Source organism: Rhineura floridana, chromosome 3, assembly GCF_030035675.1.
Source record: "Rhineura floridana isolate rRhiFlo1 chromosome 3, rRhiFlo1.hap2, whole genome shotgun sequence".
Lineage (NCBI taxonomy): Eukaryota > Metazoa > Chordata > Lepidosauria > Squamata > Rhineuridae > Rhineura > Rhineura floridana.
The window spans coordinates 231,142,768-231,168,047 of NC_084482.1; the positions used below are offsets into that span (position 1 = coordinate 231,142,768).

A 25,280-nucleotide genomic window follows, 5' to 3' on the forward strand; every position below is an offset into this window, starting at 1 on the left:
CTAAAATGATGAAACTGAGGTTATCATACTTTGGACACATAATGAGAATGGGAATTTGGACACATAATGAGAAGACACAATTCACTAGAAAAGATAATAATGCTGGGAAAAACAGAAGGGAGTAGAAAAAGAGGAAGGCTAAACAAGAGATGGATTGATTTCATCAAGGAAGCCACAGACTTGAACTTACAAGATCTGAACAGAGTGGTTCATGACAGATGCTCTTGGAGGTCACTGATTCATAGGGTTGCCATAAGTCGTAATCGACTTGAAGACACATAACAACAACAACGAAACATATTTATATTTAAATACCTAATCAGTTCACAATATAGATTAAGGCATTTTAAATTTTAAAAAATCCAAAAATACCAGAGAATGTCCATATTTACTTTTATTTAAACCACTTTGAGAGATGATTATGCCGCCCTGGGCTCCTGATGGGAGGAAGGGCGGGATATAAATCAAATAATAAATAAATAAATATTATATTATTTTTTTTATGATTTAATCATTAATAGATCTGTGAACAGCACTGCTCATCACAGTGTTTGCCTCCTTCCTTCCTTCCTTCCTACAACAGCCTTTGTGCTAGACCACTGCAATTCCTACTTTAAGGATAGGGTGCTAAGGGCCTTTCCAAATACCTGTGTGCATGGAATTTGGGGGGAAGGGAGCTGTCTGGAAAGTCATGGCACTACTAAGTATGCCTAATATGCCAACCCTGTCTGGAGCTGTAAGGATTTCACTCTGCATGTACGCAGAAGGCTCATTGCTCCTCCAATGGTAGCCGCCAACCCTTGCCACTCACCTGGTTTCCTTTGGTGCCTGGGTGACCCTCTTTGCCAGGGTGGCCCTAAGAGAAGGGGGAGAAGAGTGTGGGCAGGAAAGGGAACAAGAGAGGAAGGTAGTTTTATTTACTTTATTTATTTATAAAAAATACAACATTTGTATACCGCTATATCATGAGGGGTGAAGTTCAATTTACAAAATGGGAAAATGGAAATGGACTGCCTTGAAGTCGATCCCGACTTATGGCGACCCCATGAAGAGGGTTTTCATGGTAAGCGGTATTCAGAGGGGGTTTACCATTGCCTTCCTCTGAGGCTGAGAGGCAATGACTGGCCCAAGGTCACCCAGTGAGCTTCATGGCTATGTGGGGATTTGAACCCTGGTCTTCCAGGTCATAGTCCAATACTCTAACCACTACACCAAAGAACTACCAAATTCCTGTTCGACTTGGGCCACCACTTCACCCTTGGGGTGGCAAGATGAAGTCATTTTGGCTTGTTCCTTACAAATGGACTCTGGAATTCAGCTGGAGAATATCCAAAGAAGACATAAAAGATGTGGCAGCAGCCCACTTCTTATTTAATATGGCTGCCAAACCAGTTCACTTCCTGTTTAATATGGCTACCAGGGCCACAAGAGCAACCCACTTCCTGTTTAATATGGCTGCCACATCCTTGACAGCAACAGCTCATTTCCTGTTTAGTATGGCTACCAGGTACAGGATAGCAGCCCATTTCCTCTTTAATATGGCAGCCACATCAGCTTACTTCCAGCTTAATATGATTAGCGGAGCCATGACGACAGCCCATTTCCTGTTCAATGTGGCTGCCACATCGGCTCACTTCCTGTTTAATATGGCTATCGGGGCCTTGACAAGAGCTCATTTCCTGTTTAAAACAGCCACCTGGGTGCCTCAAACGGGGCCATCTTGTCAATGTTTCACACATTATCAGGTGGTCGATTGATTTATAGTGATCTATGATGCTCGTGCATACTATGACCTTTATGAAAAGGGCAACACAACAGCTTCAGAATTCAGGAATCATGGAGTGGTAGCGTTGGGAGGGGCCTCTAAGGCCATCAAGTCCAACCCCCTGCTCAATGCAGGAATCCAGAATTAAAGCATCCCCGATTGGAGGCTGTCCAGCTGCCTCTTGAAGGCCTCCAGGGTCGGAGAACCCACCACCTCCTTAGGCCCTACAGATGTCAGAGGCCTATAGAAAGTGACTCTTATTTGCAAGGCTGTTGGTGCTGTTGGGCAGTCTGGACACCAAATTAACAGCTTCTTGTCAAAACAGCCACATCTGGGGGTGGGGGTGAGGGTGTTGCCTGTTGGCTTTTGGGCCCACCAAATGCCCAACATCCTCTTGAACCAGAAATTGTGGCTTGGAAATAACACGCTGGCCTCAGAAGTGAACAGGATTCCAGTTATGATGATGGCTCCTCTTCTCACTGAACTTTTCTTCTGCAGTGTAAGATTCTCTCTCAAACGGGGACTCTGGGAAGAACGTAGGAAATGGCGACCAGCAACCTCCTGTTCACTGTGGCTGCCACAAATGTTGGGGGCGACCGATGGGCAGGTACTTACATGCGGGCCATCCGAGCCAGGCATCCCCGGGAGTCCGGGCTTCCCTCTGGGGCCCTGAAAGAGAACATCTCATTAGCCCCGGAGTGACAGGTCAACCCAACCCAGACATATCTCCCTGCTTTGGGATGAGGCATCACTGACCGCACCAGGCGGCAAATCGGGTTAGCTCACCTTTTCCCCAGGGGGCCCCATTGCACCTTGAGGTCCTGGCAGTCCCTGAAAAACAGAGGAGAACATTAGTGGAAGTGACCCTCCTTGCCAGATCCCAGTAGACGGCCTCCTAGGATCTCCAACTGCCCATTGCATTCTTAACCCCTCAATGTCATTCCTTTGGCACAGGTGTGAAGTGATGGTATCAGGGCATGATGTTGTGATGGCCACCAACGTGGACGGCTTTAAAGGGGGATTGGGCACATTCAAGGAGGGAGAGAAGGCTGTCAGTGGCTACTAGCCATGATGATGGCTATGTGCTCCCTCCACTGCCAAAGGCAGGATGACCCGGTTGCTGGGAGTCAAAAGTGGGGAGAGTGTTGCTGCTGTACTCAGGTCCCACTTGAGGGCTTCCCTTTGGGGCATCTGGCTGGCCACTGTGAGAAGAGGAGGCTGGGCTACATAAGAACAGGAGAAGAGCCCGCTGGATCAGGCCAAAGAGCCCCCACATAGGACCTGAGCACAGCAGGAGGACCCCTCTCCCCTTCTGCCGATCCCAGCAACTGCCTCTTGCCTATGAAGGCAGAGCACAGCCATCATGGCCAGCAGCCACTGACATCATGTATTGGCCTAATCCTCTTCTAAATCCATCCACGTTGGTGGCCATTGCTGCCTCTTGTGGGAGTGAGTTCCATAGTTTAACTCTGCGCTGCGCAAAGGACTTTCTTTTGCATGTCCTGAATCTCCCGGCATTCAGCTTCTAGTGCTATGAGAACTGGTGGATATCCAGTGAAACTGAATGTTGGACTGCTTAGATGGGCCACTGGCCTGATCTACCGATGTAATGCAAGATGTAAGTAAGGGAGGCTCTCCTTCGTGTCGGGAGGGGTAGCTTGGCACTGGGGATGTGCTTTGCGTAGAGAAGGTCCCAAGTTCAACCCCGGCCATTCAGCTACGCTCAGACCTGGCACAGCCACTCTCTGCTTTACCACACAGCAAGCCATGGGTTCCTTCCGTGCAATGCACATTCAGATGTTCATCCGAGCAAGTTCCTATTTCCAACATAGCTTGTGTGGGGAAATTTCCCACAGGATTCCATCCACTGATAACAAAACACTACAATAGCGTTTTAATTACACACACACGATTTTAAGGAATATGCACACACTTTCCCCCAGGTGGTCAACATTTCTGCAAGGCTCCACACCAAGCACAGTAATAATGGCACCAACTTACTATTAGTAGCATTTATTCGTTTATTTATTGCATTTGCATACCGCCCCATAGCCGAAGCTCTCTGGGCGGTTTACTAGTAATTGTGTAGTAGCATTTATTCCTTAGATCAGTTTTTTCCCAACCTGGTGCCTTCCAAACGTCTCGGACTACAACTCCCATCAGCCCCAGCGCCATATGGCCATGCTCACTGAGGCTAAAAGGAATTGTAGTCCAAAACATCTGGAGGGCACCAAGTTGAGGAAAGCTGACTTAAAATTTGAAGAGAATAGGTTGGTCAACATTGCATAGTGTTTGGGTGTCTTTGATGTTTTATGTATGTTTTGCTTTGTATGTCACTCAGAGTGGCTGGGTAGCCAGCCAGATGAGCGACTAAGAAATCAAATAAATAAATAAATAAAATCTATCAGTCCTAATAGCTATAGTGGACTTCCATGTCCAGGGGCAGTCTATCTCTAAATACCATCTGCTGCAAAGCAACAACCAAATAGGGTTAATCGCTTCATGCCACGATTGCGCTCTGCCCAGAGGCATCTGCTTGGCCACAGTGGTGGGAAGGAGGATCCTGGGCAAGGATGATCCAGCCAGGCTCCTCTGATGTGTTAACTCACCTGCGTTCCTGGCATCCCCTGCTGACCTGGGGGGCCCGGCTCCCCTTGAGGTCCCTGTTTCAAAACAAAAGAGGAAGAGTCAGGTCATTAACACATTAACGTGTGGCATGGGGACAGGGCCAGCCATAGGCCAAAGTGACACTCATCAATCCATATGAGAGTCAAGGGGAACAGTGATGGACAAGAGAGGGCAAGTGAGGGCAGCTTTAGCCTGGTAGCCAGGAGGCTGAGCCGTGATAGAAGCTGGAAATATGAGGTTCAACTGAGCCACGGGGACACACAAGATTTTCTCAGGCAAGCAAACTAACCGCCCTCTCTTTCTCAGCCTCAGACCCCCCTCCCAATAAGGGGCTCTTAAATATTGGCCAACCTCACAGGACAATTGTAGGATTACAAAGATTATGTATGTGAAATGCCTTCAAAATTAAATAAATGCTAAACACACGCACTTATACAGCATATGATACATGCCACATATACATCTGTAGGGTTTGCTCAAGCTCGCCCTGACCCGGAAAATTGGACCTTGTTTTATGTGCTTGAATCCCCTGGATTTTTGTTTCATTTGCTTTTACATATTTTTACACTGCTGTCTTATTTGTTTTAGATTGTATTTTTTGTTTTGATGGGTTTTTTTAATATTGCTTATCACTTAGCAATTTTTAAAATATTAAGCTGCTTATAAATGCTTTTAAATAAAATAAAAGTGCATTTTCATGTTACTGTTTTGGTTTGCATTTTTGTATACTTAATATTAGAAATGCTTTTAAATAAATAAACAGATGTATGTGTGGAAGTAGACAGACATAAAACAAGCACGTCTCTTTGTGGGGACAGACAGGCAGACAATCTGCACGTCCTCAGTCATTAAGCACAGATGCTTAGCCCTGTATGCCAAAGACTAACTAAAACAACACAACCATAAATAAAGACCATTCTGAAAACATCAAACAGAAAAAGTACATAAAATGCACAAAGCTTGACTAAAAGCAGGTTGTTTAAGGGGCCAGCAAAATGCCCCGTTTGAAACCAGTGGCCTTGTGGATCCATAAATGTGTCCAGAGAGGGGCTTTGGTGGGTCTCTTTTGGTCCTGAGTTTTATAAGGCCGGGAGATCACCCCTAGAATGTGAAGCAGCAATACAGACCCTCTTGCTTTAAGAGGCTAGGCCTTTATTAAAAAAAATTAGACTAAGAAGCAAATGTGATCCTGGTAAAAGACAGGCAGTTACACCTTCTTCTAATAATGCAGAACTGTGGTTTATTTATCTATTTATTAAAATTTATATCCCGCCCTTTGGAGCCCAGGACAGGAGCTAAAACACTCACAGCACTTGAAAACATCTTAAAAATAAAAGACTTTGAAACCTATTAAAACATCTTTAAAAACATATTAAAAGTAAACGTATTTAAAATATTTTTTAAAAACAATTGGTATGATGGGGGGGCTTGTGACCCTCCAAGGTACCCCCGCGGCTACTCACCAGATTCCCCTTTGGCCCATGTGGTCCATCCATGCCACGGACACCCTGTCAGGAGCACAGACAGACAGACAGACGAGAGACCAGGTTAGTGACAGGGGGCTGGAAGCGCATCTTTGTGTGGCAGGGGGCCCCTCCCCAGCACTTACCGGCGGGCCTGGGATCCCTGGGGGCCCTTTGGGGCCAAGCAGACCTCTAGGTCCCTGTGGAAAGAGGCAGGGGGGGAGGAAGATAGAAAAACAGGTGGGTCAGCAGCGGAGGCAGTGAAGCTGGAGGGCGGGTGCACTTCTCGAGGGCCAGCACTGGACCGCCCCCCAAGGGAACTGCCAGGAAAGGCCACAGGGGCATATCTGGATGCAACGAACGGATCATCAGAAGAACTCTGCAAACTGATCAAGATCACCTTTCGGTTGTGCATTTAGGATGATTTGCGGTCATGACGGTTTCAGTGACAGTTAAACATGCTCCCACTTGCAGTACCGTCTGTGCTGGCAAAAGTTTTGGGGCAGACACGCTGCTTCATTTCTAACCGGTGCATGTCCCATAGTACCCTGCTGAAATCCTGTAACCTTCCATATCATCCGGGGGAGGGGGTTGGCCTGCTTTTGTTACGCTATAGCACAAGAGCGCCCCCTCCAGGCAGCAAGAGCACAGCAGCACTGGAGAAGCATCGCACAACAATGCCTGAAGTGGAATGACGTGTGGACGGTCCAGTATAAATCCACCACTAACGCACTGTAATTGTGTCAGTGACATGTTGCAGGAAATATCCAGGAGGAAAAAAACAGTCTGGAGGGACCCTTGTTCTGGAGTCAGAAAGCACAATAATAATTTTAAAATGACATAATCCCAAACTGTGGTCCGTGGCGTACCGAGGATCCGCAAGCATCATTCAGGTGGCCTGAGGCGTGTCCACGTTAAATATTCAAATTGATTTGTAATTGTATTTTAATTGTTTCTTTTATTTCCTATTACAATTTGAACTCAAATTGTAATACCCTAAAATGCAGTATATAAGAAATAAAAGGAGCAAAAACGTTTCCAGTTAAAAACCATGCACCATTTAGCACAGCGCATTGCAACTGCTATGTTGGGGAGACCATCAGCAATTTTCAAGTGGTCCACGGGGGAGGGCGTTTGGGTACCCCTCCTCTAGCGTAGAGTCTCAAGACATGGCAGGTATGAACAATCTTAACATAACATCCAGAAATCTGTTTCTTTCTTTCTTTAATTTATATCACACCCTTCCTCCCAGGAGGAGCCCAGGGTGGCAAACAAAAGACTAAAACTCTAGAACATCTTAAAAACAGACTTTAAAATGTATTAAAACAAATCATCTTTTTAAAAAAGATTTAAAACCATCTTTAAAAGCATTTCCAAAACAAATGCAGACTGGGATAAGGTCTCAATTTAAAAGGCTTGTTGAAAGAGGAAAGTCTTCAATAGGTGCTGAAAAAATAACAGAAATGGCGCCTGTCTAATATTTAAGGGGAGGGAATTCCAAAGGGTAGGTGGCACTACACTAAAGGTCTGTTTCCTTTATTGTACAGAACGAACCTCCTTGTACCATAAGATGGTATCTGCAGGAGGCCCTCACCTGCAGGGCGCAGTGATTGACTGGGTATATAAGGAGTAACCTCCTCTTCGGATGCACACCTTAACATGGTGAGGGGGTTTGAGAGTGTTGAAGAAGCTGAGAGCAATGCCGTCAGGAGTCTAGACCAAGAGGCTAGACTCCTAGCAGGGGCACCCAAGGCAGAATGGTCAAAGCTGAGACACCACACTAAGATGCATCCAAACTCAGAGGAAGGCAACGGTAAACCGCCTCTGAATATCTCTTACCATGAAAACCCTAAGAACAGAGTATCCAAAATGCAACACGAGATAGTGCTGGAAGATGAGACCCCCACGTCAGAAGACACTCAGTGAGCTACTGGGGAAGAATAATGGACAAGCACAAGTAGCGCTGTGATTAATGACGCAACTGGGTCAAAGCTGAAAGGAAGCCCAGAGGCTGATGCGCACAGATGCGAAAGGAGAGTCTGGAGTTGTACGACGCACACAATAGGAACATGGAACATGAGAAGCATGAACCAGGGAAAGTTAGAAATTGTCAAGCAAGAAATGGAACACATCAACATTACAATACTTGGTGTGAGCGAACTAAAATGAATGGGAATGGGACATTTCCAATCAGGCAACTACAAAATATTTTATGCAGGAAATGAGAAATTAAGAAGAAACGGGGTGCTTTAATAGTGAGAAGTGTTGTAGCAAAAGCAATTAAGAGCTACAACGCAAGGTCTGAGTGAGTGATATCAGTGAGATTAAATGGGAAACCTGTTAACGTAACCATCATCCAAATCTACGCTCCATCGTCAAATGCAGAAGAAGAAGAATTGGAGAGATTTTACGCAGAAGTACAGGAAGAAATTGATCACTCACCAAAACAAGATATGTTGATAATCAAGGGGGAATGGGATGCAAAAGTACGGAACAGAGAAGAACTGGGAATTGTGGGGAAATGGGGCTTAGGAGACAGAAATGAAGCAGGAGAAAGACTTATTGAATTCTGGGAAGCCAATGATTTGTTCCTTGCAAACACATTTTTTGAACTACTGAAAAGACGACTGTACACGTGGACATCACCAAATGGCCAATATAGGAATCAAATGGATTATATAATTGGTAGCAGAAGATGGAGAAGTTCCATACTTTCTGCAAAAACAAGACCAGGAGCAGATTGCGGTACAGGTCATGAACTGGTCGTATCGAAAATCAGAGTAAAGCTAAAGAAGACCAACAAAGCACTCATAATGCCAAAATACAATTTAAATAACATCCCAGAATCATATAAAGATCAAATCAGGAACCAGTTTGAGGCTTTAAACTTAGTTGACAGAGAACCAGAAGAACTATGGAATGAAGTCAGAGACGTTATCAGAAAAGAATGCAAAAAGACTATACCTCTAGCTAAAAAGAGAGGAAGACCCCAATGGATGACTGAAGAAACTCTTCAAATGGTTAAAGAGAGAAGGAAAGCAAAAGCAAAAGGAGATAGAAATAGAAGAGGACAACAAAAAGGGAAGAACAAGAGCCCTATTCCAAAAGATTAGAGAAACAAAAGGGAAATTTAAACCACAAGTAGGGATGTTGAATAATCAACAGTGGAACACACTGACTGACTGAGATGAAATAAAAGGAAGATGGAAGCAATACACTGAAGACCTCTATAAAAAAGATGACAGGATGACAGATTCATTCACGGAGGAACCATATGATGAAGAACCAGAAATTTCAGAATGTGAGGTGAAAGCTGCTCTTAAAATACTTGGAAGAAACAAATCACCAGGAATGGACGGCATACCAGTAGAGTTGCTACAAGCTACTGAGACTGAATCTGTCCAAATTTGAGTAAAATCTGTCAAGAAATATGGAAAACTAAACAATGGCCCACAGACTGGAAGATTTCCATATACATCCCAATTCCAAAGAAAGGGGATCCCAGGGAATCCAGTAATTATCGAACGATTGCCTTAATATCCCATGCAAGTAAAGTAATGCTCAAGATTCTACAACAAAGGCTCTTGCCATATATGGAGCGAGAAATGCCAGATGTCCAAGCTGGATTTCGAAAGGGAAGAGGCACCAGAGATCATATCGCAAACATACTTTGGATAATGGAACGGACCAAGGAATTTCAGAAGGAAATCACACTGTGCTTCATAGATTATAGCAAAGCCTTTGACTCTGTAGATTATGAAAAACTATGGAATGCTTTAAAAGCAATGGGGGTGCCACAGCATCTGATTTTCTGATGCACAACCTATACTCTGCACAAGAGGCTACTGTAGGGTCAGAATATGGAGAAACCAATTGGTTCGCCATCGGAAAGGGTGTGAGACAGGGGTGTATTTTATCACCCTATTTGTTTAATCTATACGCAGAACATATCATACGGAAAGCAGGATTGGACCAAGATGAAGGAGGTGTGAAAATTGGAAGGAGAAATATCAAAAAATTAAGACATGCAGACGATACCATACTATTAGCAGAAACCAGTAATGATTTGAAACGATGGCTGATGAAAGTGAAAGAGGAAAGCACAAAAGCAGGACTACAGCTGAACGTCAAAAAGACTAAAGTAATGACAACAGAAGATTTATGCAACCTCACAGTTGACAATGAGGACATTGAACTTGTCAAGGATTATCAATATCTTGGCACAGTCATTAACCAAAATGGAGACAATAGTCAAGAAATCAGAAGAAGGCTAGTACTGGGGAGGGCAGCTATAAGAGAACTAGAAAAGGTCCTCAAATGCAAAGATGTATCACTGAACACCAAAGTCAGGATCATTCAGACCATGGTATTCCCAATCTCTATGTATGGATGTGAAAGTTGGACAGTGAAAAAAGCTGGTAAGAGAAAAATCAACTCGTTTGAAATGTGGTGCTGGAGAAGAGCTTTACGGATACCATGGACTGCAAAAAAGACAAATAATTGGGTGTTAGAACAAATTAGACCAGAACTGTCACTAGAAGCTAAAATGATGAAGCTGAGATTATAATACTTTGGACACATAATGAGAAGACATGATTCACTAGAAAATATAATAATGCTGGGAAAAACAGAAGGGAGTAGAAAAAGAGGAATGCCAAACAAGAGATAGATTGATTCCATCAAGGAAGCCACAGACCTGAACTTACAAGATCTGATCAGGGTGGTTCATGACAGATGCTGTTGGAGGTCACTGACTCATAGGGTTGCCGTAAGTCGTAGTCAACTTGGAGGCACATAACAACAACAACAACAAAAGGAGTAAGATGGTCATTCAGGTATCCTGGTCCCAAGCTGAATTGGGCTTTGTACACCAAAACCAGGACCTTGAACTTGGCCTGGTAGCTAATAGGTAGCCAGTGCAATTATTTCAGCAGCCGGGTGACATGTTGACAATACCCTGCCCCAGTGAGCAGTTGCACCACCACATTTTGCACCAGCTGCAGCCTCTGGATCAACCTCAAGGGCAGCCCCACATAGAGCGCATTATAGTAATCCAGCCTGGAGGTTACCAGTGCGTGGACAACAATGGTCAGGCTATCCCAGTCCAGAAACGGCCACAGCTGTCTTACCAGCCAAAGCTGGTAAAAGGCACTCTTAGCCACTGAGGTCACCTGGGCCTCTAGCAACAAAGATAATATTCTAAATGACTATTCCCTAGACCAGTTGGTCATGGAACCGACCAGAGGGACGGCAACCCTGGACTTAATCCTCAGTGGGGACCGGGACCTGGTGCGAGATGTAAGTGTTGTTGAACCGATTGGGAGCAGTGACCACAATGCTATTAAATTAAACATACATGTAACTGGCCAATTGCCAAGAAAATCCAACACGGTCACATTTGACTTCAAAAGAGGAAACTTCACAAAAATGAGGGGATTGGTAAAAAGAAAGCTGAAAAACAAAGTCCAGAGGGTCATATCACTTGAAAATGCTTGGAAGTTGTTTAAAAACACTATATTAGAAGCTCAACTGGAGTGCATACCGCAGATCAGAAAAGGTACCGCCAGGGCCAAGAAGATGCCAGCATGGTTAACGAGCAAAGTCAAGGAAGCTCTTAGAGGCAAAAAGTCTTCCTTCAAAAAATGGAAGTCTTGTGCGAATGAAGAAAATAAAAAAGAACACAAACTCTGGCAAAAGAAATGCAAGAAGACAATAAGGGATGCTAAAAAAGAATTTGAGGAGCACATTGCTAAGAACATAAAAACCAACAACAAAAAATTCTATAAATACATTCAAAGCAGGAGACCATCTAGGGAGGCGATTGGACCCTTGGATGATAAGGGAGTCAAAGGTGTACTAAAGAACGATAAGGAGATTGCAGAGAAGCTAAATGAATTCTTTGCATCTGTCTTCACAGTGGAAGATATAGGGCAGATCCCTGAACCTGAACTAACATTTGCAGGAAGAGATTCTGAGGAACTGAGACAAATAGTGGTAACGAGAGAGGAAGTTCTAGGCTTAATGGACAATATAAAAACTGACAAATCACCGGGCCCGGATGGCATCCACCCGAGAGTTCTCAAAGAACTCAAAGGTGAAATTGCTGATCTGCTAACTAAAATATGTGACTTGTCCCTCGGGTCCTCCTCCGTGCCTGAGGACTGGAAAGTGGCAAATGTAACGCCAATCTTCAAAAAGGGATCCAGAGGGGATCCCGGAAATTACAGGCCAGTTAGCTTAACTTCTGTCCCTGGAAAACTAGTAGAAAGTATGATTAAAGCTAGATTAACTAAGCACATAGAAGAACAAGCCTTGCTGAAGCACAGCCAGCATGGCTTCTGCAAGGGAAAGTCCTGTCTCAGTAACCTATTAGAATTCTTTGAGAGTGTCAACAAGCATATAGATAGAGGTGATCCAGTGGACATAGTGTACTTAGAGTTTGAAAAAGCGTTTGACAAGGTACCTCACCAAAGGCTTCTGAGGAAGCTTAGCAGTCATGGAATAAGAGGAGAGGTCCTCTTGTGGATAAGGAATTGGTTAAGAAGCAGAAAGCAGAGAGTAGGAATAAACGGACAGTTCTCCCAATGGAGGGCTGTAGAAAGTGGAGTCCCTCAAGGATCGGTATTGGGACCTGTACTTTTCAACTTGTTCATTAATGACCTAGAATTAGGAGTGAGCAGTGAAGTGGCCAAGTTTGCTGACGACACTAAATTGTTCAGGGTTGTTAAAACAAAAAGGGATTGTGAAGAGCTCCAAAAAGATCTCTCCAAACTGAGTGAATGGGCGGAAAAATGGCAAATGCAATTCAATATAAACAAGTGTAAAATTATGCATATTGGAGCAAAAAATCTGAATTTCACATATACGCTCATGGGGTCTGAACTGGCGGTGACCGACCAGGAGAGAGACCTCGGGGTTGTAGTGGACAGCACAATGAAAATGTCGACCCAGTGTGCGGCAGCTGTGAAAAAGGCAAATTCCATGCCAGGGATAATTAGGAAAGGTACTGAAAATAAAACAGCCGATATCATAATGCCGTTGTATAAATCTATGGTGTGGCCGCATTTGGAATACTGTGTACAGTTCTGGTCGCCTCATCTCAAAAAGGATATTATAGAGTTGGAAAAGGTTCAGAGGAGGGCAACCAGAATGATCAAGGGGATGGAGCGACTCCCTTACGAGGAAAGGTTGCAGCATTTGGGGCTTTTTAGTTTAGAGAAAAGGCGGGTCAGAGGAGACATGATAGAAGTGTATAAAATTATGCATGGCATTGAGAAAGTGGATACAGAAAAGTTCTTCTCCCTCTGTCATAATACTAGAACTCATGGACATTCAAAGAAGCTGAATGTTGGAAGATTCAGGACACACAAAAGGAAGTACTTCTTTACTCAGCGCATAGTTAAACTATGGAATTTGCTCCCACAAGATGCAGTAATGGCCACCAGCTTGGACGGCTTTAAAATTTTTATTTTTAATGTTCACCGCCCAGAGAGCTGTTGCTAGTCGGGCAGTATATAAGCTTAATTAAATAAATAAATAAAATAAAATAAAAGAAGATTAGACAAATTCATGGAGGACAGGGCTATCAATGGCTACTAGCCATGATGGCTGTGCTCTGCCACCCTAATCAGAGGCAGCATGCTTCTGAAGACCAGTTGCCGGGAGCCTCAGGAGGGGAGAGTGTTCTTGCACTGGGGTCCTGCTTGCGGGCTTCCCCCAGGCCCCTGGTTGGCCACTGTGAGAACAGGATGCTGGACTAGATGGGCCTCTGGCCTGATCCAGCAGGTTCTTCTTATGTTCTTATGTTCTTATGGATCTAGGAGCATCCCCAGACTATGGACCTGCTCTTTCAGAGGGAGTACAACCCCACCCAAAGCAGGCAACTGACCAATTATCTGAACTCAGGAACCACCAACCCACAGCACCTCCGTCTTGCTAGGATTCAGACCCAGTTTATTGGCCCTCATCCAGCCCACCACGGAGTCCAGGCAGTGGTCCAGGGCTTGCACGGCCTGTCCCGATTCAGATGTTACAGAGAAATAGAGCTGGGTATCATCAGCGTACTGCTGACACATCACCTCAAATCACTGAGAGATCATGTAAGAGTAACAGGGTCGCACTCCCCCTGTCCTTCTCCAGATTAAGGTCATCATCCATGAGGGCAACCAAGGCTGATTCAGTCCCATAACCAGGCCTGAACCCAGACTGGAATGGGTCAAGACAATCTTTTTCATCCAAGAGTGCTTGCAAGTTCTGCACCACAACCCTCTCGATCACCTTCCCCCAAAAGTAGGTATTTGCGACCAGGCAGTAGTTGTCACAAACCAATGCATCCAGGATGGGCTTTTTCCAGGAGTAATCAGATCACCACCCACTTGGTCATACCCCCTTGGCAAGCCAAGAATGGCAAGGGTTCAGAGCACAACCCTTGCATTGTCGCAAGCAACTTGCACACGTCATCAGGGCTTTATATTAATCATATACCAGAGTACTGCTGAGAAGGGGGCGGGGACTTCAAAGCAAGAGGGAGGACCCTAAAAGGTCTCATTCTCACATGCAACCAATGAGGCGATAGACCTGCATTAGGACCCTACCACTCAAGAAAGGAGGCTGGGGGGGGTCACCTGGTTGGAGGGAAGGATCCAAGTTCACTTTTTCTACTGCACATGCTTTGTTCCTCTGTGCAGAAGAATTCTTTTTCTGAGAAGGAGTAATCCACCATGCCTGCCCTTGGAAGGCACACACAGCTTTACCTCCCCCTTGTCTGTTGGTTGTCTTGTCTGTTGGCCCCACGTCTTTGGGATTTTCAGATGTTGGCGGATCCACGCCCAGCCCCCAAACTCTGCCAGACTGCAAGAGGTGCCATATTTTCCCAGAATCCCTTGCAGAAGCACCCGTGGGTGGGGTACGTACTGTTTCTCCAGGAAGACCGCGTGTACCAACTTCACCGTCGTCTCCCTGCAGGCAGAGGAAGGGGAAATGGCGTCACACAGAAGCTCAGGGAATGGAGAGGAATGATTCATCTCAGCAGATGTTTCCTCCACTTTTCACACACACAAAAAGCACTCTTTTTTATTTCTTTGCTCAGCAGGCAGAATCTCAACTTTTTTTGAAAAAGCAAGTTGCTAGTCCTTAAGACCAATGAAATACTCTAGATGCGCCTCCACCATATCACACCCCAAAGTCCCCCCCTCTTTCCACCAGTCGTGAGTGCTTACCCTCTCGCCATCTTCACCGGGCGGACCAGGGACGCCCTGAGAGCCAGTGTCACCCTGGGACGGAAGGGAAGACAGAAACACCCTGATCAGGCCAGCCTAGCAGGGAAACACAAGGCAGACCCAACCACCTCTGCACAGCAAAAGCCAGCCCAGTTCAAACGCCCACCTGCTGCAGAGGTTCTGAAAGGCTGCTGGAGAAAGGCCCTTGCTCACCCTCTAAAGGGGGGGAGAGATGTCCCTCAGCATGGGGGGGGAGTGCATGTGCAAGAGATCCACTTTGTCAGAGAGAGAGAGAGAGGGGCGCATCTGTTGTACGTGCAAGTGGGTGGGTGTGAGACAGAGAGAGAAAAGGAGATGGGCTCCTTCTAGGAGGAAAGGCAGGATATAAATTCAATAAGTAAGTATACGGACCATATATGTGAGAGACAGACAGAGAAAGGGAGGGGTGTGTGTGTGTGTGTGTGTGTGTGAGAGAGAGAGAGAGAGAGAGAGAGTTTGTGTTCTTTGACAAGATAGCAATTTGTTTCCGTTTAAATGGGCGGGGTCAAGAGGGAAGGGTATGGCTTGAGAAGCAAAGGGAGGGGGCCCACTGATACCCTGTGCCCAAGGGCCCCCAGACACCAGGAACCAGCCTGCCCCACAGTGGCCAGCCAGATGCCCCAATGGGAAACTCGCTCACAAGCAGGACCCGGCTGCAACAGCAACACTCTCTCCCCACCTGCGATTCCAGCACTTGGCATTCAGAGGCATTTACTGCCTCCGACAGTGGGCAGGTGGAATATAGCCAAGGTGGCTAGGAGCCACTGAGAAAGCCGGAAGGATAAGAACTGGTGAACTGTAAATGACTCCCAGGATTCCTTGGGCAATGCCACAACAGATGCACGCAGCATATTCCAACAGTTGTGATGCTTTGGAGGTGTGGGAGCCTCTCTGTGCCCCACTGCTAGTCCTCCCTCCGCCCAATTTGCTTACCCTGTGTCCTTTGTCGCCTGGAAGGCCAGGGAGCCCATCAAACCCGCGGTCACCCTGCAGAGAGACAAGGAGAACCTCTGAGCTCTGGAAGCAGGTTGCTGGCATGGTGCCCCACAACAAGGACATGATGGCATATCCCAAGGCAGTCACGCAAGGTGCTAGTCCTGATGAAACTCCATGCCCATGGCTACCCCTATCTAGGGGCTAGCCAAAGACCTAGCCAAGTATTTCCCAGAAGCGAAGCCTTCAAAGGAGCCTGCGGCCAACATGGTAAGCCACTTAGAGATTTGTTTACATATAAGCGGTCAGTTATCCAACTAAAAAGGGCCTTTTGCCCAGAGGTACTGCCTTACCTTGACTCCTGTTTCCCCAGGCATTCCTCGTGCCCCGTCCGCACCAGCACGACCCTGTGGGAGAGACAGACAGGGTGAGATTAAGCCCACCCCCTTCACCCCAGGCCTGTTTACCCTCCTACCGTACTTTCAACAAATTTTTATTTTAGCTGTGTGATGAAAACAATTGCATCAAAACATTAAAACACCCCTACTTAAAATGTATAATACACAAGCCCATTAAAACAGCGTAACAGAGCTACAATGAAACCAGGAGGCTTCAGGTCAGGAGAATGCTTCAGGGGAATGTGCTCGTCTAAAGAGGCATGTTTTCAAGAGCCAGCGGGATGCCAATGTTGATGGAGCCTCTTGCGTTTCGCAAGGGAATCATTTGAACAAAAAGGTGGGTCAAAAAGAGAAAGAAGCAAAGAAGACACTCACTCGGCGGCCTGCCTTCCCGGGGGGGCCGGTCAGCCCCTGTGGCCCCCGCGGACCCTGCATGGAGAGAGAGAGAGACTCATTAGGGTGCCCAATGTGTAAGGGCCCTGATCCCCCCCAACATTTGCCATGGAAAGGGAAAGGAGAGGAGACAGGAGAGAGGAAGGCATTAGCAGAACAAGGATGCGTGACGGCTGCAAGAAAAGTTTCTAAGCCAGTGCTCAGCTTCAAGAGAGAGGGGCGGTGGGTGGCTGTGGCCTCCCAGCTCAGGCCAAAGGTCACATTACCTGAGGACCAAAGTCTCCAGGCTCCCCCTTCATGCCAGCACTGCCGGGTTGGCCCTGGAAGAGAAAAATAAAACATAATAAACGTAATCTTGGCTCTGAGGCGTTGTCAGTCTTCACCCGGCGTGGAGGAGGGCAAAGGCCCGTGAGGGGCACTTCCAGACAGCATGTTTAATTGGCCATTCATCCTGATTTGTGGTTTGGTGGCATTGCATCAAAGCAAGTGTTACACCCCACACTGTCCAGAGCATTTCCCCCGTCGCTCTCCTTGTTGGAACCCGATCAGCCATAATTGCACAACCTGAATTTGTTGGTACACGATTGAATCCCACTCAAAACTAATCACGTTCTGGAAGCACCCTCCGTGTCACAATTTAATTAAAAAAAAACCCAGCAAGGGGCATGTCTGGGGGGGGGGCTTCCTGCCTTCCTTCTGAAGGGCAGCATTCTCTGCAATGGCCTCTGAGCAGGGCAGGCATTAAGTTGGTTTTTAAGAAGCCAAGACTTGTTTTGTTACCATCTGGAAGCACTTGTGAATTCATTAACAGAGCAGAGCAAAGAGGAATGTGTGTGCAAACGTCCACACAAATAGACACAAGCACACGTGTGAAATCTTCCAGCACACTGAAGAACTATGTCCTCCTGCTCTGAACCCCAGAAAACAGGCACAAGCGCCCCAACCCTCTCCCACCCTTGGAGAGCTCCCCAAAGACAAAACACTCACCAAGGGCCCAGGACGCCCCGTGTAGCCCATCGGTCCTGGGGGGCCACGCAAAGCCAACTGCAAAGAAATGGGGAGGGGGTTAACGCATTCTCAAAAGAAAGTGGAGACCCTGCCAACCCTGGAGACCTCCAGGAGGCAGCTGGACAGCCACCTGTCAGGAAGGTTTTAAGTTGGATTCCTGCATCGAGCAGGGGGTTGGACATGATGGCCTTAAGAGGCCCCTTCCAACTCTCCTATTCTAGGATTCTATGCTTCCCCCAAAAAGGCACCAGGAAGAGGGCAGGAGGGCAGCCCTGTGGCCTTCTCTGGGGAAGTCTTCTCCATAGGGATCCATCTGATTAAATGGGCACAAGAAATCACTTTGCCTCTTAACCCCTTGGATCCACCACAGCCTGAATATCCAAAAGGCTCTTTCTGCTGCTCTGGAATGGGGGGCAGGACAGGAAAGGAACGGGTGGAAAACGGCAAGGAAGCGGATTTCGAACCAACATTGGGGGAGCTTCCTAGGGCCAAGAGGTGTTTGTCAGTGGGACAATCCTGCCTCAGGTGGGGGCTCTCCTTCACCCCAGAGACTGAAGGGATACTGTGGTCGCAAGAGTCCTGCATTAAGCCATGGCTTCGACTAGATGGCCTCCAGGGAACCCCTTTGAACTCAGTAATTCCTTTTTATCTCCCACTCTTGAGAGCTCCCTTCAAACCCCCCATGAACTGCCTCCCAAGACCCCACTTGTGCACTTCTCCCCCCCAGAGACGCATCAGCTGTCCTTCCTCTCCTCTTCCTCCCCCTCCTCCTCACTTGGAACATTCTCAATGGCCCTCCTCTAATTCTCTGCAAGGGCCTTTCGTCCACCCCACATCCTGCCCTGTCTCTTCTCCCCTCAGCCTCTTCTTCAGCCTTTTCCTCCTTCTCCTGTGAGCCCCCCACAGCTCATAGCCTGGGGGCCACCCCCTGAACTGCATGCAGCCTCCCCCAGCGACCACTGGTGACAGCGATTACGATGGAGATAATTGACAGCATCCAGCTGAGGAAACAGACCCAGCACACAAGAGTTTCAATGTGGATTTAAAGAGGGCAGGGGACTTTTGAGGGTGGGGCTCTAGGCAAGGCCCCCATGATCCAGAGTTAGGGGCACATTGGCTTTCTACTTCAAAGCCCTAGGTCCCATCAATACTGTACCTTTAAAACAGTATCATGCCACTTTGAACAGTCACGGCTTCCCCCAAAGAATCCTGGGAACTTTAGTTTGTTGTGGGTGCTAAGAGATGTTAGGAGACCCCTCTTCCCCTCCCAGAATTACCATTCCTAGAGTTCCCTGGGAAGAGGGATGGATTGTTAAACCACTGTAGGAATTATAGCTCCATGGGGGGAATGGGGGGTCTCCTAACAACTCTCAGCACCTTTAATGAACTACCGTTCCCAGGACTATTAGAGGGAAGCCATGAATGTTTCAAGTGGTATAAAAGTTATTTAAATGTATAATGCAGGTGTGGGCCTAGAAATAAAATAAAAACATTGTTTTTTCTAGAAAAGTATCATCGTATCCGTTTCCAGGATTTAGAAAAGGGTTCAATGTGGTCACCCATCTCAAGCTGCCTATTAAGGGAGTTCCAGGGGACAGCAATGAGTTGATAATTAATTGGCATGTGTGTACAGAGCAATCTGGGGCAAGCCTTCTTAGGATATCGCCGTGGCTCTAGACCCAGTGAGAGACAGAAGCCATTTCTGGAGGGCTTCGCAGGAGTGACGTTCAGTTGCCCTGGGGATTTTGTTTCAGACAGGAGGCTGGCCTTTCTTTCTTATGAATTTCCCTTCTCAGTGGAATTCTGGAAAGGCATCACACACAACTGACTTGGTGCTCTGTAACTGCAAAAATAATCTTGTGGAGGGTTGTTTTTTTAATGTAAATGGAAGCACCACATTTGTAGTACAAATTCAAACTACTTCCAAATATTTCTGGATAAATGTTGCAATCTCCCTAGGCCAGGAGCTGTCCTTTCATGAGGTGGCTAATAACAAGTCCCTAACAGATTATCATAAAATAATAGTCTGTGGGTGCTAAATGAGTTTCAGGCCGGATTAATTTTGTGGTGCAATTGTGCCTGAATCACACTGTGATTGAGAGGATTCGCTGGAAAATGCTTGAACAAAGAGCCATGACCCCAGTGGCGCTCCAGAGAAGGGAACTTTATTTATTAATTAATTTATTAAATTTGTATCCAGCCCTTCCGCCCAGATGGAGCCCAGAACTTGCTCTTCTAGAAATAAGATTTGAGGGCCTTGTGAGGGATCCAGAACTGCCCCAAGAGCTCCACCTCTCTCAGGGTCCTGGAAGAGCAGCGGAACTGCAAACCTTGAAGCGCTCCAGGAACGCAGGGAGCCTCTCTCTTTAAAACCTGGGTGGGCCCCCAAACCCACCATCACCCAGAAGGGAAGACCACATTTTCTGGACTTTGACTGAGGAAGCAAAAAAGAGAGTAAGGAAGGAAGGGGGCTTCTTCCTCTCTGTCTTCCCACCATCGTCCCACCCCAAACCAGACTCACACGGGCTTGCTCCAAGATGGCCTGGGCCTGGGCTTCCTGTGCCGCCACAACTGGCCCCTTGCCGCCTCCACTGCTCCCAAACCGGAACTGAAGGAGAAAAGAGAAATATTTGAGATACCACCCTTTTCCTGCCCCTGATAGGGGTAATTTACCATCGCCACATCCACACACCATCCACCTCCTCCCACCCCCATTGGAAAGAGGCCATTTCCCTCAGTCCCAAATCTGGTGCTGTTTGGTATGAGAGGAGACAGCAGGCGGATGGCCCATTCTAGAAGACTTCCAGGATTCGTTCCAGACCCTTCAGTCAAGCTTCTCTAGTCCCCTCTGTCAAGAGATATAACCACTCCACCTATCTCCCTTGGGTCAATTTTCCTGACAGAACATATTTGTTTTATTTTAAGATGTTGTTGTTCCCAACGAGCAGAAATTGCAGGGACAGGAATGGAACCGTGGAAGAGGCTGCCTTGGAAGGTGGAGGACTATCCTTCACATTGGATGCTTTTCAGCAGAGGATGGATGAGCACCAATTAGCGACACTGCGGCAACAGATTTCTGCAATCTGCAAGGGGTTGGATTGTATGACCTTTGTGGTCCCTCACAACTCTATGATTCCACTGTTAAAAGCACCAATGACTACCCAATCAGTGGGTAAATTGGCAGAGGAAGAAAGAAAATATTAACACTTTAAGTGGGACAATTAATTTGCATAGTAAGAAACCACCAGAGGCCTCAATATCTATGTCGGACCCTCCTCTGGACCTTGTAGTTATGTACAGCATGCATCTGCCCCTGACTGGCTGATGGCTATTACAAGTCACAACAGGGTGTGCCATTTTCACCTTTTGACAGCCCTGTCTAGTTAGCCTGCTGGGTGTAACACGCGCATGCAAGACACAAATCAGGCTGTGGTTGTCCCCTGTGTCACAGAGACCAGCTGGCCTCAACCAGATGTTGGGCGTTTGGTGTCACCAGTCCTGTGCTATGGAACATTCTTCTGCCAGAAATTCGGCAGAGGCACCCTCGCTTTTGACTTGAAAAGTGTAAAGTGCTTTGAAGTCCTGCCCACTAGTCAAATTTGGCCAGTGAGGCTCATCCTGATAAGGATCTAGTCCGTGGAGCCACAAAGATTCCCCACGCCTGCCAGAACAGGATTGGGCTCCAGCGCCCAGGCTCCCTCCCCTCCACTGCACAGGGTTCATTTATTTACTGGATTTATATCCCACCCTTCCTCCTGGATTGACCCCACCGTTGGCCTCTCAGCTGATCTGGAACTTCACAAGCCCTGCTGCCACGAGCCTCCCTTCTCCCTAGCTGGCCTCTCTCTCTCTCTCCTGCCTGGGCAGGATGTCACCCTCGTGCCCATCTCTCTGACCATGGCTCTCCCTTCGGGCCCAGGGATGGCCTTAGGGCGTCTGCAACTGGAGCACAGGAGGCAGACTCAGCGGTGGGCCCAGCCGTGATCTCCGCGTGAACCTCTCTGGCTTAGGACCCCGGCATTAGCCAGTCACATTCACTCATCCTGCCTCCCCCTCCTCCTGACTCACCGGAAGCATCATGGAAGTGCCCGGAGGTCCGGGGGCACCGTCCGACCCAGGCATACCAGGGCGTCCCGGGGGGCCCTGTTGAAAAGAAGGAGACGGCTGAGTTAGAGCAGCATGAAGCAAGCAAATGCATAAAAGGCTTGGTGAGCAGCGTAGAATCATGCGCAAAAGTATCTGACAGAAATCTGAGAGACACTCAGTGGTTGAGGAGCTGGTGGCATCTGCGGTCTTGGAATCCGGACATGGAAAAGATGCCCTGGCTCCATCCCGCCCAGGAAGGCCTTCTCTATCTGGCTCTCTGGCAGAGAAAGCTCTTCCTCCCCAGTTCATTTGCCTGGAGGGTTTGGGACCTTCTGCTTCTACATGCAACACACACACACCCTCAATTATAGTCTCACCTACCACCACCCCAACTTCCTCCACATTTTTGGCCACAACAGCACCCAGTTGCAAAAGTACTTTTTCAAATCCTGCTAGGAGCTGCTCCAAGCTCATTCTCTGAATGTAGGATGTGGGGGAAATGGCGCCTTTGTAAATGCTCAGGGGCCCCTTTCCCCTGCAGCCACAGAGCTACCACAACCTGCCCCTGCGTATGGAGGGGGTGGGGGGAGTCCAGGTCAAAAAGCGTGGTTCCCATAGGCTGGCGCCTTAGAACTCTCTTTTAAAGGAGTTAGGGTGGCTTAAACCACTGGCCTCAGGTGGGCATCCAACACGCCTGCAACTTGCGCCTTGTCAATTGCTGGCATACAGACACAGGCGTGCGCGCACAATAGAGCGAGGGTCTGTAACACACAGAAACCTCTCCCCAAAGGGCACTCATCCCCCTTTACGGGCGCCCTTCCTTGTCCCATTCACCCTCCACCTGGAGGGAAATGCTGCGACCCACTTCTCTTCCCTTCCCACCCTCTCCCGCAAATTCCGTGTTCTTCTCAAGCGACGAGATCGTGCTTCTCCCCACGAGAGTCCTCCACACACTCACCCGCTCCCCAGAGTCACCAGGAGGTCCGGGAGGTCCTGAGGTGCCTTGCGGCCCACTGATGCCCTGCAGGGAAGGAGAAACTGTGGCAGATCTCCACTGGCATGATCCATGCACACAAACAAGTGAGGGGGCAGGAGATATGGGATTTACACCTTGCCAGCCCCCCAACCTCCCCCCACCCCGGGCTTTGAACCCCTCCCGGGCTCTTACCGGAGGTCCTTCTGGGCCAAGGGGACCTTCCACCAACATCCCCTGCAGAGAAAGAGAGAAAGAGATGGACACACACAAAGAGCAGCCACAGGCGCACCGTCCTGCAGCGTTGCCAAAGGAATGTCCGCTCTCCCTTCCCTCTCGCTCCCGTGAAAGAGGTCATTGTTTACACCTCCAAGAGAGAAGAGCTGCTCATTTCATGGGCTATTTTGAGATAACCACTCCAAAGATATGCCAAGACAAGACATCCAAGGGTGTTGTAGTCCCACCAGTTTACTGAGCATCTTCGGGTCGCTCACCGGTCACTGTTTCTCCAGGGAATTCCAAACAGCAAAGGATCCTGCCAGCAGCTGGCAACTCTCATTTCCCCCTTGAGGGCCTGCAATCTAGCCGGGGCAGGATTGATTATTTATTTATTTATTTATTTATTTATTATTTGATTTATATCCCACCCTTCCTCACAGCAGGAGCCCAGGGCGGCAAAGCACTAAAAACACTTTGAAACATCATAAAACAGGCTTTAAAATACATTAAAACAACTTCAAAAACATTTTTGAAAAAAGCTTTGAAGACATCTTCAAAAAAAAGGAAAGTTTAGAAACATTAAAAAGCAATTCCAACCCCCTCCACAAGCTTTAATAAGCCAAGGGTCGAGAGGACTCGTTGCCGGCCGTATCATCGCAAGCACCTTGTCTACGTCATCAGGCCGCATCAACTGAAACCGTTCCCAAGAAGTTGCAGCAGACGTTGCACTGGACGCCTCATTGGGGACCACAGTAGATGTGGATGGGGCACCAAGACTGCTATGGAGACGAGCAACTTTACCCTCAAAGTGCCTTGCACTTCCAGGATAAAATCTTAAGCATCTGCCAGGACTTAGACTCCCGAGTTATAGCAGGTGAATCAAGCGAGGTATCCAGAGCACAGCCTTGTCCCGATTTCTTGGATGAGTTTCAGTTGGTTCAGCTCGAGGACGTTGACAAGGTGCTTGGACAGGTTCGTGCAACCACTTCTGTGCTGGATCCTTGCCCTTCTTGGCTAATAAAAGCTAGCAGGGATGGAATAGCCGGCTGGGCCAGGGAGGTGATTAATGCCTCTCTGCGAGAGGGGGTGGTCCCTGGCTGCCTGAAAGAGGCAGTAGTGAGACCACTCCTGAAGAGACCCTCCCTGGACCCAGAAAATCTTAATAACTATAGGCCGGTAGCAAATATTCCATTCCTGGGCAAGGTCCTTGAACGAGTGGTTGCAGGCCAGCTCCAAACACTCTTGATCCATTTATCTGGATTATCTGGATCCATTTCAGTCGGGTTTCAGGCCTGGTTTTGGCACGGAAAGAGCCTTGGTTGCCCTGTATGATGACCTTTGTCGGGAGAGAGACAGGGGGAGTGTGATTCTGTTGATTCTCCTTGATCTCTCAGTGGCTTTCGATACCACCGACCATGGTATCCTTCTGGGGAGACTGGCTGAGTTGGGAGTGGGAGGTACAGCATTGCGGTGGTTCCGCTCCTACTTGGTGGGTCGCCTCCAGAAGGTGGTGCTTGGGGAACATTGCTCGGCACCCTGGACTCTCCAGTATGGGGTTCCACAGGGGTCAGTTCTGCCCCCCATGCTGTTCAACATCTACATGAAACTGTTGAGTGCAATCATCCAGAGCTTTGGAGTGCGTTGCCATCAGTATGCTGATGACACGCAGCTCTATTTCTCCTTTTCATCTTCTTCAGGTGAGGCTGTCAATGTGCTGAACCGGTGCCTGGCTGCAACAATGGACTGGATGAGGGCTAATAAACTGAGGCTCAATCCAGAGAAGACTGAGATGCTGCTAGTGGGTGGTTCTTCTGACCAGATGGTGGATGTCCAACCTGTCCTGGATGGGGTTGCACTCCCCCTGAAGGAACAGGTTTGTAGCTTGGAGGTTCTCCTAGAACCATCTCTGTCACTTGAGGCTCAGGTAGCCTCGGTGGCACGGAGTGCCTTCTACCAACTTTGGTTGGTGGCCCAACTACGTCCCTATCTGGACAGGGAAAACCTGGCTTCAGTTGTCCATGCTCTGGTAACCTTCAAATTAGATTACTCCAATGCGCTCTACGTGGGGCTGCCTTTGAAGACGGTTCGGAAACTGCAGCTTGTGCAAAATGCAGCGGCCAGATTGGTAACAGGCACCAGATGGTTTGAACATATAAA

At 47.7% G+C, this 25,280-nt stretch overlaps 1 protein-coding gene across 2 annotated transcripts in view; it reads right to left on the minus strand.

Moving 5' to 3' along the window:
- The window catches only part of COL11A2 (collagen type XI alpha 2 chain), a 94,248-nt gene that overhangs the window by 46,550 nt on the left and 22,418 nt on the right, over nt 1–25,280 (minus strand). For both annotated transcript variants that reach the window (XM_061621506.1, XM_061621505.1), the window contains exons 9-25: nt 23,100–23,141; nt 22,890–22,952; nt 21,914–21,988; nt 20,367–20,453; nt 17,825–17,881; nt 17,104–17,157; nt 16,820–16,873; nt 16,400–16,453; nt 16,047–16,100; nt 15,075–15,128; nt 14,770–14,814; nt 6,003–6,056; nt 5,857–5,901; nt 4,375–4,428; nt 2,552–2,596; nt 2,381–2,434; nt 812–856 (exon numbers count right to left, since the gene is read on the minus strand). In XM_061621506.1, coding sequence (XP_061477490.1) covers nt 812–856; nt 2,381–2,434; nt 2,552–2,596; nt 4,375–4,428; nt 5,857–5,901; nt 6,003–6,056; nt 14,770–14,814; nt 15,075–15,128; nt 16,047–16,100; nt 16,400–16,453; nt 16,820–16,873; nt 17,104–17,157; nt 17,825–17,881; nt 20,367–20,453; nt 21,914–21,988; nt 22,890–22,952; nt 23,100–23,141 — 936 coding nt within the window. The remainder of the gene's footprint in view (nt 1–811; nt 857–2,380; nt 2,435–2,551; nt 2,597–4,374; nt 4,429–5,856; nt 5,902–6,002; nt 6,057–14,769; nt 14,815–15,074; nt 15,129–16,046; nt 16,101–16,399; nt 16,454–16,819; nt 16,874–17,103; nt 17,158–17,824; nt 17,882–20,366; nt 20,454–21,913; nt 21,989–22,889; nt 22,953–23,099; nt 23,142–25,280) is intronic.